Source organism: Callithrix jacchus, chromosome 15, assembly GCF_049354715.1.
Source record: "Callithrix jacchus isolate 240 chromosome 15, calJac240_pri, whole genome shotgun sequence".
NCBI lineage: Eukaryota > Metazoa > Chordata > Mammalia > Primates > Cebidae > Callithrix > Callithrix jacchus.
The window spans coordinates 14,568,639-14,583,999 of record NC_133516.1 but is presented as its reverse complement, the minus strand read 5'-3'; the positions used below and the strand labels follow the sequence as shown (position 1 = coordinate 14,583,999).

General features: G+C 40.9%; 1 protein-coding gene across 39 annotated transcripts in view; it reads right to left on the bottom strand.

Annotated features, from left to right (window-relative positions):
• Positions 1-808: 808 nt before the first annotated feature.
• The window catches only part of SENP2 (SUMO specific peptidase 2), a 50,333-nt gene continuing 35,780 nt past the window's right edge, over positions 809-15,361 (bottom strand). For 17 of the 39 annotated variants that reach the window (XM_054245448.2, XM_054245450.2, XM_054245453.2 and 14 more), the window contains 7 exons: positions 14,124-14,255; positions 11,232-11,435; positions 9,541-9,620; positions 8,227-8,289; positions 6,501-6,585; positions 4,443-4,538; positions 809-2,124 (listed from right to left, as the gene is read on the bottom strand). In XM_054245448.2, the coding sequence (XP_054101423.1) occupies positions 2,062-2,124; positions 4,443-4,538; positions 6,501-6,585; positions 8,227-8,289; positions 9,541-9,620; positions 11,232-11,435; positions 14,124-14,255 (723 nt within the window). In that variant the 3' untranslated portion in view covers positions 809-2,061. Of the gene's footprint in view, positions 2,125-4,442; positions 4,539-5,319; positions 5,388-6,500; positions 6,586-8,226; positions 8,290-9,540; positions 9,621-11,231; positions 11,436-14,123; positions 14,256-15,361 lie in introns of all 39 variants that reach the window. The other 22 variants (XM_078350427.1, XM_035274672.3, XM_035274674.3 and 19 more) reach the window with 3 other exon arrangements.

Here is a 15,361-nt window from a genome sequence, read left to right as displayed (position 1 = left end):
CTAACATGCTGCTGCTTTGTGCCCACGGAGACACGTTAATGCCTCGAGAAGCATGGCCTGTGGTCTCCCACAGGAAATTCAGGAACTCAGGGCCAAGCAGAAGGCCATGCTAGAGAGCTCAACACTGTGCTCTTCCCAATTTCATTATGTGCTGGAAGATTTGAGAGCCATCCGGAAGAGTGTGTAGTAATGGAGAGCTCAGTGAGAAATGCTCTTCAGCAGCCCCTTGAATAATACATTAAGCCTCAGCATCTTCATTTGGGCAGAATACAAACTGCCATTCTTAGCAGGACTTACCTAGCATGCACTCAATCTTAACCAAGGTACCAAACTCTCAAGGGACATGCCCAGGGAAAGCCAGGAGTCTGGCATAATGCTGGCCTCACAAACCTCTGGCCTTTTTAGCTGTGCGATTGCCTGGCCCCAATACTTGCTGGCAGTGCCAGGAGCCCAGGACAGGAGCAGGGGCTGCAGGACAGAGGGAGATGCAGCACAACCTGCTCCTGCTTTAATTATCACCCAAGCACATGGCCTCTGGCTGACCATCAAGTAGGACCAGCATTTTCAACCCACATCACAGGTCCCATGTCCTCAACCAGGAGTTTTACAAGTCTCGGGGAAAGCTGGCTGCAATAGCTATAGCCAGTATACCTCTGGGACCAGCAGCGTGGGCACCCCAAATGGCAGGCATGCAGATCCATAAGGAACACATGCCCAGTTTTTCCAGTTTTACCTCTTGCTGTTATGAACCGGAACAAGTTTGGGAGGCTTCAGTAGGGAGAGGGTTAGAAATCATTTCAGCATATACTTTTTGGGTTCTGCCAGACAACCTTTTATTACATCAGAAAAGCAACACTAGGCACTAGATCTTGCAAAATATGTTCTGACCAACTCTAAACTTTCTGAAATTATAACCACATCAGTAAGGTTTTTAATGAACAAAAAAGTTAAATACAAACTTTCATATGCAAAATAGATTACTGTGTAACTGGCAACCTCAGAGCCAAGTACATTTTTCTTCAGCTTTCGGTGGGGATGGAGTGGGGAGATGTTAGTCTCATTGAGTAGAAAACTTAATTTAGGCTCAATATATAGAAAACAAAAACTTTGAGGAAAAATAGCTTTAAATTGAATAGTATCTTTTGAAATAAACAGCTCAGGCCAGCCCCTACAATTCTGAGGTTTATACTCAACCAGATCTGGGATGAAAATGAAGATTTAGAGTTTACAGTTACTTCAAATCCATGAATCCAGTTTCAAGACTAAGCCAAGTCACCTCATTTCCAGCAAGGGAAGTCACTGTAAGAAGACCACAACGCTCTTCTGAAGATGCTTGGGTAGTCAGAGTTCCTTGGGCACAGTTCCACGGTTCCATGGCACTGTGCCAATGCTGTAGTGTCAGACTTCCTCTGAAAGGCAATGGGAGCCCTATCCCACAGCATTTTTGCTTTTCCCAGCATTTCTGAGCCTCAAACAAACAAACAACAACAAAAAAATCCCACCCCCCCCCCAGCTTCATGTTGGCAGTTAGTGCTCCAGCTCCACTTCCTTCCACCCACAGTGAGATTTCCCTCCTGGTCTTCAGCAGGGAGTGGCAGCTTGAGTAACATTCCTTTCAGAAATAAATAGTTCAAACAAGTAATTTAGAGCTAACTATAAAAGAGCAGTAGTAATGGCCACTGCCCATTATGTTTGCAAACAAATGAGTGAATGAATACGCTGAACAAACACACAGAAAAAAACAATTCACAGAATAAATCCTGCATTTCCCACATTCATAGGGAAAATAATTTCTTAAAAAAAATATTAGCGTTTGTTCTTGTGTGGGTTGAACGGTCCAAAGCTCTGAGCAGGCACAGCCTTACAAACAGGATTGCAAGCAGCCCTCTGCACCCCAACTCAGGACTAGGGTGCAGTGAGAGGCCTTCATGCACTTTTGACAGCTCAGTACCTGTGAGAGAACAGAAGTGATGCAGGGACTTTTTAACCCACAATGCATGAGGTATATGGAAATGTCTGTGAAAGAACCACCAGCAGCTAGAGGGACCAGGCAAAGTTTTCTCACAGCAACTGCTGATGAAGGATTTCCCACACCATCTTCTTCCGGAAGAGAGGCATCTGGTGCTGCAAAGATTCCCATAAACAAAACACGCATTACACGTGAATGTACATGTCATCATGTCCATAAAGTAGGACATCCATGTCCTTTTTCTAAGCATTGACATTTTTACATCATGGAACATACTTATTAAACCATTAAAAAGGAGGTTAAGGCCAGGATATGGTGGCTCACGCCTGTAATCCCAGCACTTTGGGAGGCCGAGGCGGGTGGATCACGAGGTCAAGAGATCAAGACCATCCTGGCCAACATGGTGAAACCCTGTCTCTACTAAAAATACAAAAAATTAGCTGGGCATGGTGGCGAGTGTCTGTAATCTCAGCTACTCGGGAGGCTGAGGCAGGAGATTCACTTGAACCTGGGAGGTGGAGGATGCAGTGAGCTGAGATGGCACCACTGCACTCCAGCCTGGGTGGCAGTGCAAGACTCCATATTAAAAAAAAAATTATGGTACATGTAATTATAAACCTCCTTTTTTTTTTTGAGACAGAGTCTCACTCTGTCACCCAGGCTACAGTACAATGGCGCAATCTGCTCACTGCAGCCTCTGCCTCTTGGATTCAAGCAATTCTTGTGCCTCAGCCTCCTGAATAGCTGGGACTACAGGCATGTGCCCGGCTAACTTTGCATATTTTTAGTAGAGACGGTATTTCTTCATGTTGATCAGGCTGGTTTCGAACTCCCGACCTCTGGTAATATGCCGGCCTCAGCCTCCCAAAGTGCTGGGATTACAGGCGTGAGCCATCGCGCCCAGCCAAAAAATGAGATGTTTTGCTTAATAAATTATTCTGCTTTAACTGACAATCACTACATGGGCAATCTGCAAAGCAGCAACACAAAAAGCAACTCCAAAATTATCTGTAGTACAACTACTCCTTCTAGTGAAATCAGAAGTTCACATTCTTGAAGTCCTCCTGATGTACCATTACATACATACATAGTTGGATGGCCCTTACTATATACAAGTGATATCGCCAGGCGCAGTGGCTCACCTGAGGTCAGGAGTTCAGGACCAGCCTGGGCAATATGGTGAAACCTATCTCTACTAAAAATACAAAAATTAGCTGGGCATGGTGGTGCACACCTGTAGTCCCAGCTACTTGGGAGGCTGAGACAGGAGAATCGTTTGAACCTGAGAGGTAGAGGTTACACTGAGCCGAGATCATGCCACTGCACTCCAGCCTGGGCAACACAGCAAGAATCCATCTCAATAATAATAATAATAATAATAATAATAATAATAAACTAGTGATGTCCTACCTGGGGTAGAGGCTATAAAGTCTTAACACATGATTCTTAAATTATTTTAAATAGTTCAAAACATCTAGTAAAAACGGCACATTAGTAAAACTGCTGAGACTAAGGAATACATGCCTTTATTTTATACTCGAATTGTATTAATTCACCATGGGAGTCTGAATTACTTCATGTAATAAATACAGTTTGTTTGGTAGACAACATCTATTAAAATAAGGTCTGTTGATGAAAAATATTTTGTAATGGGATTGTCCTCAGTTGTAAAAAAGTTGAGAATCCACTGTTCAGAACAAATTCTCAAGAGTTCCCAACATACTTGAGTTTCCAATCAAACCCAGAGCCATGGAGAAACACGCAAACAACAGAACAGAAAGGAAAGCAATATTCACAAGTTACATCTTAGACCTGTGGCTTCAGTTCTCACAAGGCCTGTTTTTCCCTTGCTATTAATTACTGACATGCCTCTTTCTTTGGCTAGAAATAATAATACACAGGAACCAACGAATGCCAGAGTTCAGAGATTTGCAAATTGTGCCCATTATGTCACCAAAGACTAGGATATAGTATAGGATATATCTGAGAGCAGATAAAGTAACAAACTCTGATTCTGGCAGTTATGAGTAAGACTATAGCCAAGGTTAACAGCAATAATAGCACAGCTACTACTATTTATTTTATTATTATTATTTGAGACGAAGTTTTGCTGTGTCACCCAAGCTAAAGTGCAGTGGCATGATCTCGGCTCACTGCAACCTCTGCCTCCTGGATTCAAGCGATTCTCCTGCCTCAGCCTCCTGAGTAGCTGGGACTACAGGTGTGCACCACCACGCTTGGCTAATTTTTGTATTTTTAGTAGAGATAGGGGTTCACCATGTTGCCCAGGCTGGTCTTGAACTCCTGACCTCAGGTGATCTGGCCGCCTTGGCCTCCCAAAGTGTTTGGAACACAGGTGTGAGCCACCACACCCAGCCAGCTACTACTATTGAGAGCTCAACATGTGCCAGCTGCTGGCCAAGTACTTCATCTTGCTTAATAACAAGTAAATAGTTGAGGAGTCTTCACTCACCTGAGTAAATGTGATAGGTTTGTCCCTAGAAATATAATCTGCATATTTACAAGTAAACATTCCACAATCACTCCCATTCAACTGTTGAGGAATCTCCTAAAATTACAAAGAAAAAAGAAAGGAGGAAAGGGTAAAACATTAAATACAATCTCCTTGAACATTTTCTAAATGTTGCTGTGGGTAAACAATATTATAAAGGTAAATATTAAATCAAGTATTACCTAAACACAGTCATATACAAAAACACAATTATTCTTACTCTGTGTGATATAAAAACCCTAACTATGAGATGGTGTGCATGACCCCATAAGAAATGTTTTTCAGAAGAGAAAAAAAACAAACAGTTCCATTCTCTGCTCCCACTCAAAGAAACCAAATTGAAAGGAGGTTTACTACCAGGGATTCTAGTCAGAATTATTTCAGAAGCATTTATCAATTTTTAAAAAGGGCCAAGTGTGGTCAATCAGAAATATACCTTCTCTTCTCTAGCTAAAAAAATGAGACTACTGCTTTGGACCCCTACAAGCTTCAAGGTGGACAGAGAGCAGTTCCTGGATAGGCTTTAACCAATTAGGATCTTGCCTTCATGGATCAATTCTGTCCGAAGGCAAAAACAAGACTTGCTACAAGCAGCACTGAGAGTATAATAAGCCAAAGGTGGTGGATTCTAAACCCACTAAGCTCACACCTGCTCCAGGCCTGTGTTGCCCTAATCTTGGCAGTCCCTAGTACCCACTGGCTATCAGCCACAAGCAGCACAGTTAGTAAGCGTATGAAAGAGGCCACTTCCACTACTGGAAAACACACTAGATGATAATAGCCCAATTTTTGTTCAGAGAAATGAAGTTGATTATGATTTTAAAAGTTGAACACATACCACCCATACATATGCAGATACCTCACACTTTTCTCTCGAGCCCAGCATCTCTCACAGAATGGACAAAACTACAATATACAAAGAAAGAGAATTTGTGTTCTTTATTCCATTTCCCATATCAGAACATAGTATTCATCCTAACAGACTCTTCTTCTATCTGTGCTCTCCTTAGGAAATTTCAAAGCTTATCCTTCAAACTTTTTTCTTTTTTGAGACAGCCTTACTCTTACCCAGGCTGTAGTGCAGTGGCATGATCTCTGCTCACTGTAACCTCTGCCTCCCAAGTTTAAGTGATTCTCCTGCTTCAGCCTCCCAAGTAGCTGGGACTACAGGTGCCTGCCACCACACTGCTCCTGGCCAAGATTTTTCCGTTTAGAAATTAAAATATGTCTAGGCACGGTGGCTCACGCCTGTAATCCCAACACTTTGAGAGGCTGAGGCGGGTGGATCATTAGGTCAGGAGTTGGAGACCAGCCTGATCAACGTGGTAAAACCGCCTCTCTACTAAAAATACAAAAATTAGCCAGGCATGGTGGCACACGCCTGTAATCCCAGCTACTCAGGAGGCTGAGGCAGGAGAATTGCTTGAACCCTGGAGGCGGAGGTTACAGTGAGCCAAGATTACACCACTGTACTCCAGCATGGATGACAGAACAAGACTCCATCTCAAAAAAAAAAAAAAAAAAAGCTTTTTTTTGGCATTAGATCCTAAGACCTAAATAAACAAATTTCCAGATAAATTTTGGAAAAAAGCTTCAAACTTTCATTAGCACCAACTGGGAAATTAGCCAACTTGAATTTATTATTTTTTTTCCCCAATTCTGTGAGAGAGATGCAAGCATATGGTTAACATTTACATTTGCAGCAAGAAGATGTAGCTAAGCAACCATTTTTAGTTAAATTAATTGCTAAAGATTTAGAAGCAGATCATTCTTAAGATGTATACTTTGGCCAGGCATGGTGGCTGACACCTGTAATCCCATCACTTTGTTTTGGGAGGCCAGGAGTTTGAGACCAGCCTGGACAACAAAGCAAGATCCCATCTCTACAAAAAAGAAAGAAAAGAGGTGTACTTTAAAAGAATGCAGGAAGGGAGGAAGGACAGGAAGGGAGCCAAAATTGAATAATATACTATTAGTAAACACAACAAAGTATGTCAAAGATAGATGACTGTCACTCACATGTGGTTTCATGCTGTAATGGGTCCACTCTAACAGATTCAGATCAATATTTCTTTTGGTCTTACTTTCATCCTGTAAATACTGACTAAAAAGCAAAAGAAAGAAGGAATGCATCAATGAATCCCTACAGAAATGAACCATTATGGTTACAAAGGGCTGTGTGATGTTAAACAGATGTGTCATTCTCAAATCCATATTCATTAGCCTTTTATAAAAACATGAGTCTTCTTGGAATTTTTAATTTAATTTGGGGAGGTCTGCTTATAAAAATCGTACATGCTTGTTTTTAAAAAGTTGAAATATGTATCAGGTTGATAATCATTAGATGCCCCATACCCAAAATTAAGCTTAAAAAATAACACAAAAAGCCAAAGACCCCTGTAATAATCACTACAAAAGTAATTACTATTAAAAGTTTGCTATGTATTCTTCTAGTTCTCTACCCCACCCTCACACATACGATTTTAAAAACATTTTCAACATGCTGTTTCTCACTTAAAGAAAGAAAGATACATACAACAAGAAACATAGCTATAAAACAAGAAAACTGGCCCGGACTCAATAAATAAAGCTATTCCATGAAAAAGAGTAAAGGGAAGAAGACTTTTCTAAATTAAAGGAGACTAAAGAGACACTAAGAACACACATGGGCTGGCGAGGTGGCTCACGCCTGTAATCCCAACACTTTGGGAGGCTGAGGCAGGTGGATCACATGAGGTCAGGAGTTCAAGACCAGCCTGGTGAACATTGCAAAACCCGTCTCTACTAAAAATACAAAAATTAGCTGAGCGTGGTGGTGCGCATCTTTAATCTCAGCTACTTGAAAGGCACGATAATCACTTGAACCCATGAGGTAGAGGTGGAGGTGGTGGTGAGCTGAGATTGGGCCACTGCACTCCAGCCTGGGCAACAGAGTGAGACTCTGTCTCAAAAAAAAAAAAAGAACATGCATGAATCCTGACCGGCTCCTGGACTGGGAGTAGGTGGGCTATATAAAATAACTGAAGAAATTAGAATATGGCCCATATATGACATATTATTGAGTGTTAATATTCTTAAGTGTTATAATGACATTGTGGTTATGTAGAAAAATTTCTATATTCTTGGAGTAATATAAAGTATTTAAAGTGATTAAATTCACATCTCCAGAAAGTTGTCATGGTTAACAACCTAAGTGTCTTGGTTTTTATCCTTAACCCACATGTAAGATAAGCCAGCGTTGGACCATGGCACACATTCTCAATGGTGCAATATTGCTCCCCAGGTGGTAAGAACTGGTTCTTGGGAGGCAAAAATCTTCAGAGTGATTTAAAGTTCTCTAAAGCTCAACTCAACATGGAAGTCTTATTCCCTGATATTATTTTCTTTTGTTATAGAGAAATTAAATTAATTGAATTTTTCACTCTGGGGCAAGGGTGAAAACGAAAAGGAAAAATGTTGAGAAAAACTGGGACCATCAAGAAAGGGAGCAAGGCCTCAGATACCATCAGAACATTTCAACTTAAGAAAAATGTCTGAATGTGCCAGGGGCAGTGGCCCACGCCTGTAATCCCAGCACTTTGGGAGACTAAGGCAGGCAGATCACTTGAGGTCAGGAGTTCAAGGCCAGCCTGGCCAACATGGTGAAACCCTGTCTCTTCTAAAAATACAAAAATTATCCAGGTGTGGTGGCATGTGCCTGTAATCCCAGCTTCTCCAGAGGCTGAGGCATGAGTATCACTTGAACCTGGGAGGCAGAGGTTGCAGTGAGCCGAGATTGCGCCACTGCACTGGGCAACACAGACTCCAACTAAAAAAAAAAAAAAAAAAAAAAAAGTATGAATTTTCAAGTCCTGTCATAAGCAGTACATCAAACTGTACTGTATGATCCCAGTAAGAACATTTCTACACATGGGATAATATATGTGTATGTGTGAACACAAATGTATGTGTGTACAATTTATACATATACAAAGAAAAGACTAAAAGAGAATAATCATTTTATAAACAATTTGGTGTATCTTATGATTTTTAGAAATTTCTTCTCTATACTTTTTATTCAAGATAACCATAAATAAAAATAATATTTTATACTAAAACAATATTGAATTACTGTTAATAACTTTTCTTCACAAGATTCATCTGTCCTTACTAAAGTTAGAAGAAGGAACTTCATTGCTTCTAGTGAGCAGAAAAGGAAAAATGGACCCATCTTACTGATGCATTTTCTCACTTCATGTAACTACTTTACATAGCTAAGAAGTAGCTAAGCTTTAAAGACAGGTTTCTATTATAGCAATTACTATTTAAAACAATCACCTACAAACCACACACTTCAAACACTGCCTCTGAGTTCTGAGATAAACCCAACTCTCATGGAAAGCATAAAGACATGAGTGGGCTTAAGAATTTAGAGGACTAGGCTGGGCGCGGTGGCTCAAGCCTGTAATCCCAGCACTTTGGGAGGCCGAGGCGGGTGGATCACAGGGTCAAGAGATCGAGACCATCCTGGTCAACATGGTGAAACCTGTCTCTACTAAAAAATATACAAAAAATTAGCTGGGCATGGTGGTGCGTGCCTGTAATCCCAGCTACTCAGGAGGCTAAGGCAGGAGAATTGCCTGAACCCAGGAGGCGGGGGTTGCAGTGAGCTGAGATCGCGCCATTGCACTCCAGCCTGGGTAACAACAGCGAAACTCCGTCTCCAAAAAAAAAAGAAAAAGAATTTAGAGGACTAACACTCCCCAACTAACAGTTCCTTAGAACATTCAGAATAATGTATCAATACCAAAGAAATCTAATTCAAATCAGAGAATTCCAGTAAGATCTATTTTACCTCATAACACATGACAAACTTGTTTTCAGTGATGGTACTAAACACATTTTCTCAGTTGAAATCAGCTATTATTTTTAGACAAAAAAATAAAATGCATGCTAAGCCCTGAAATAGCCTTAACTATATATTAGACCACCATCCAAACAGCTTCCTAGGATGAGATGGAAGAGAGATCACCTCAACGGGGGTAGTGAGGCGACAGCGAAGGTTTCAACATTTACTTACAGGAGAATCTCGCAGATCCTGTGGCCCTTTTGTCCCATGGAATCCAGATATTTAAGACACTTTTTTCTTAGGTCTATCACCTATGATGGAAAAAGACAACATCCAGAAATATCTTAAATGTAAGAGGAGAATTTTACTTCCAAAAATAAAAGTATCTTTTAGAAAATCAATACATGTACCAATATAAATGGAGTTCTAAGTTACACTTAAAAAGTAACCTAGAACTCCATTTATATTGGTACATGTATTACATTTCTTAAAGACTTATCTTACATAACTTTAGTAAAAAGTATATTTTTTAGTTGAAACATTAGTGGTCCTCTCAGTGATGAGACTTTTTGTTGTTTGTTTTTATCTGTATCTTTCTTTCTTTCCTTCTCTTTTCTTTTCTTTCTTTCTCGTTCTTTTTTCTTTTTCTTTTAAGACAAGATCTCGCTCTGTCACCCAGGCTGGAGTACAGTGGTGTGATCACGGCTCACTGCAGCCTCGACCTCCTGGGTTCAAGGGATCTTCCACTTCAGCCTCCCAAGTAGCTGGGACACAGGTATGCACCACCATGCCCGGCAATTTATTTAATTTTTATATAGACAGGATCTTGCCATGTTGCCCAGCCTGGTCTCAAACTCTTAGGCTCAAGCAACCCTTCCTGCCTCGACCTCCCAAAGTCTGGGATTGTAGGCATGAGCCACCACACCTGGCTTTATATCTGCAATTTTTTTTTTTTTACAATAAACCTGTACTATCTTATAAACAAAACTAAATAAATATAATAACCCTTACGTATACTAAGACTCTCCTGTTAAAAACGAAAGGTCCTCAAGTACAAGGACTTGATCTTCTTGCCTTCTAAGTTGTTAACTCAAGAACTAAAAAGGAGGCCAGGTACGGTAGCTCACCCATCATTCTGAGGCTGAGGTGGGGGGACTGCTTAAAGCCAGGAGCTCAAGACTAGAGACTCTGTCTCCACAAAAAAATAAAAAATAAATTCTAAAAAATTAACTAGGCATACTTGTGCATGTCTGTAGTCCCAGGTACCTGGAGGCCAAAGTAAGATCATTTGTTCCCAGGAGGCTGAGGTTACAGTGAGCTATGGTTGTGCCACTGCACTCCAGCTTGGATGGCAGAATGAGACTCTGTCTCTAAAAATAAAAAAATAAAAAGGCTATGCATGGTGGCTCACGCCTGTAATCCCAGCACTATGGAAAGCTGAGGCAAGAGAACCACTTGAGGCCAGGAGTTCGATACCAACCAGAGCAATATACAAGACTCCATCTTGCCAAATAAATAAATAAATAAATAAAATTACCCAAGCATGGTGGACCATGCCTATAGTCCTAGTTACTCAGGAGGCTAAGGCAGGAGGACCACTTGAGTCCAGGAGTTCCAGGCTACAGTGAGCTATGATCACACCAATTCACTTCAACCTGGGCAACAGAGCAAGGCCTGGTCTCTCATTTTAAAAAATAGTATTAAACATTTTTTAAAGAATAAATAAAAGAGCCAAAAAGGGTTGGGTGAAGGAGGGGGCATTAAGAAAAAAAAAAAAACAAAAACTAAAAAGAGACTCTGTAGAGTATGCTTATAACATATACTACTGGTCTTTATACCCTGGGCAGAAAAGGGGAGCATTCTTTTTGAAAAATGGTCTTTATCCAAAGTCCAACAATTAACTATTAACCTTCTCTACTCACCACCAGGCTCCAATGTACCTTCCGATGAATAGGCACCAGAATAATTTCTTGTTCAAAGAGATTTACCCCTTTGGTCCATCTTTTCACTGCTTGGTAACCCCCAGACTTTAATTTAGGGTAGAAGAAAGTACTGAATACATGAAGTGCTGGATAGCCTTGCTTTTTATTTCTTTCCACCAGAAGATTCAGGTAAAAATTAATGACCTACAAAATATCAAGGGAGTGAAAGCTGGAACATGACAAATATATTATCAAAACTAAATTTTTACCTGAATAAGGACAAATTTGAAGGTAAGGTTCTAAAGAAGGAGATAGGGCTGGGCGCGGTGGCTCATGCCTGTAATCCCAGCACTTTGGGAGGCTGAAGCAGGTAGATATCCTGAGGTCAGGAGTTCAAGACCAGCCTGGCCAACATGGTGAAACCCCATCTCTACTAAAAATACAACAATTAGCAGGGTATGGTGGCAGGTGCCACGGTCTCAAAAAAAAAGGGGGGGGGGAGATAAAAGGACTGTCTAAAGAAAATGACAGCAAAAAAAGTCATCAGTGCAAAATGGGACACATGAAAAAAGAATGAAACTGTACTTTTTTTTGAGACAGAGTCTCGCTCTGTTGCCCAGGCTGTCAGCTCACTGCAACCTCCGACTCCCAGATTCAAGAGATTCTCCTGCCTCAGCCTCCTGAGTAGCTGAGACTACAGGTACACACCACCATGCCCGGCTAATTTTTGTATTTTTAGTAGAGATGGGGTTTCACTATATTGGCCAGGCTGGTCTCAAACTCCTGACCTTGTGATCCACCTGTTGGCCTCCCAAAGTGCTGGGATTACAGGTGTGAACCACTGCACCTGGCTGAAACCATACTTTTAAGGCATGTGAGTAACACTTAATAGCCAGAAGAAGGAATTCAAGAAGAAAGTCTGTGTAATAATGAAAAGATCTACATAACTGTATCACACCAAAAAAATGCAGAAATAGGAACAGTAAGTGAATTTTACTGCATATAAATTAGACTTCAGTTTAAAAATATTAACTGGAAGGACATACACCAAAATATTAACATTTTATTTATCTTTGAATGGTGGTACTTTTGAACAGTCATTTTTTTAGTTTTCCTGTATTTTCCAAATTTTCTACAATAAACAAATTATATTTATCATGTAAAACAAAACATTCCTGTTTTCAATGAATCTGTTTGTAAGTAACTAGTCATAGGGGAAACAGGAAAACAGGAAGGGAGATGAAGAGAGAAGATGCAGGGCCTGCAGTTAGGGAAAAAACCCACCGGAAAATTGTCAGGAAGAACTTAAGAGCCAGCTTTTGCTAAATATATTAAGGATACAAGAGACAAGTCAGGCAAAATTTTTCAGTTAATACTCAAAGAAAAGGCCGGGCACGGTGGCTCAAGCCTGTAATCCCAGCACTTTGGGACACTGAAGCGGGTGGATCACAAGGTCAAGAGATCGAGACCATCCTGGTCAACATAGTGAAACCCCGTCTCTACTAAAAAAATATACAGAAAATTAGCTGGGCATGGTGGTGCGTGCCTGTAATCCCAGCTACTCGGGAGGCTGAGGCAGGAGAATTGCCTGAACCCAGGAGGCGGAGGTTGCAGTGAGCCGAGATCGCACCATTGCACTCCAGCCTGGGTAACAAGCGCGAAACTCCGTCTCAAAAAAAAAAAAAAAACATGGTGAAACCCCATCTCTACTAAAATATACAAAAAAATTAGCTGAGCATGGTGGCACGTGCCTGTAATCCCAGCTACTCAGGAGGCTGAGGCAGGAGAATTGCCTGAACCCAGGAGGCGGAGGTTGCGGTGAGCTGAGATCACGCCATTGCGCTCCAGCCTGGGTAACAAGAGCGAAACTCCATCTCAAAAAAAAAAAAAAAAAAAAAAAAAAAAAAAAAAATACTCAAAGTATGCTGGGCGTGGTGGCTCATGCCTGCAATCCCAGCACTTTGGGAGGCCAAGGTGGGTGGATTACCTGAGGTCAGGAGTTTGAGACCAACCTGGCCAACATAGTGAAACCCCATCTCTACTAAAAATACAAAACTTAGCTGGGCATGGAGGTGGGTGCCTGTGATCCCAGCTACTTAGGAGGCTGAGGTAGGGGGATCACTTGAACCCAGAACTGGAGTTGCCGTGAGCTGAAATCGCACCATTGAACTCTAGCCTGGTCGACAAGAGCAAAACTCCATCTTAAAAGAAAAAAGAAAAATACATATAGTATATAATAATCAACATATCCCTTTATTACTCAAAAAATAAAACAGCTACTATAAGAATTCATCTAAAATATAATACCACTTGCTGCTTCCTCCTATTCATCAGCTGTGCCCAGGGTTTATTGGAGACTAGTAAATGAAGAGGTGGATACAACAAAGTACAGATGCACAAAAGGGAAACATCACCAATTCCAGGCAGAAAATCAGATTTCACTATCTTTTTAAGATTTAAGATATCTTTTTTGGCTGGGCGCAGTGGCTCACGCCTGTAATCCCAACACTTTGGGAGGCTGAGATGGGCGGATCACCTGAGATCAGGGGTTCGAGACCAGCCTGGCCAGCGTGGTGAAACCTCGTCTCTACTAAAAATACAAAAATTAGCCGGGCATGATGGAGCATGCCTATAATCCCAGCTACTCAGGAGGCTGAGGCAGAATTGCTTGAACCCAGGAGGTAGAGGTTGCAATGAGCCGAGATCGTGCCATTGCACTCCAGCCTGGGCAAAAGAGCAAGACTCTATTGCCAAAAAAAAAAGATGTCTTTGTTTTAATTATAACTAAAAGTTGCTTTACCAATCTCTATAACTGGGTAGGAATCAATGTGATTATAGATAATAAATAGTTAAACTTCATGATGGCCAAAAGGGGGAGGGAATACGACTTACTTCATCATTGAGCCAGTGATAATTCTTTAATGTCTGGATGTCTCCTCGAGTAATTCGCAATTTGAAAGCACTACTTAGGATTTCATCCTGTGGGCCATGGCCTAAGGCATTACTGATTTCCTTTTCCATGTCCTGAATTAGAAAGTCCAAAGGTTACTATTTTAATATAGAAACATTATCAGCTATTGAAAAATCTGAGCTGAAAAAAAATTTTTCATTTCGGCAGCACCTGACTCTTGAGAAAAATATACTATCAGAGACCTACTAAACTACAGTATGAAAACAATTTATCCTTATTTTTTAGTAATAGAGATGGGGCCTGATTAATTGCCCAAGTTGGCTACAAACTCCTAGGCTCAAGCAAAACCCGCCCTGGCCTCCCAAAGTGCTGGGATTCTAGGCATGAGCCACTGCACCAGCCCTGAAAATATTTTAACTTATAACTACAAAGCAGTCTTCCTAATATTTACAAAAAATGCTGGTTCAATTAGTAGCTTGTGGAAACAATAATAATAATTATATACATCTAAAGTATGGTCTCAATTATCCTACTATCAGGTATCAAGCACTATAAGCCGAACATGATGTTAGATACTTGAAGCACATTCTTACTTGTTGGGAAGGTATCCTACCATTTTATAGAAGAGAAAATTGAAGCTCAGAGAATTTATTTTACATATTAAAAGTCATATAATTATTAAAAGGTAGAATGAAGATTTGACCCCGGTGTGTCTGATTTACTGTCTTTTGCTCCTTTCATAATACTAAAACCCTGATTTCCACTCTAAGCTTTTTTTTGTTTGTTTTTGATACAGAGTCTCACTCTGTCACCCAGGCTGGAAATCTCAGCTCACTACAACCTGCCTCCCAGATGCAAGCGATTTTCATGCCTCAGCCTCCTGATTAGCTGGGATTAGACATGTTGCCACCATGCCGGCCATTTTTTTGTATTTTCAGTAAAGTCAGGGTTTCACCATGTTGGCCAGGCTAGTCTCAAACTCCTGACCTCAAGTGATCTGCCTGCATTGGCCTCCCAAAGTGCTGGGACTACAGGCACGAGCCACCACACCCAGCCTCTCTTTTAAATGTTTAAAACATCAAAATAAGATTAGGACATCTAAGGGGTCATACCATCCTTTTTGACAGAAAGAGAATAAGCAAACAGGCAGAAACTTGGAAACCAGGCAGCAGTCTAGCAATTGACTCTTTATGGAATAAATGGATTCATCATACTAAGG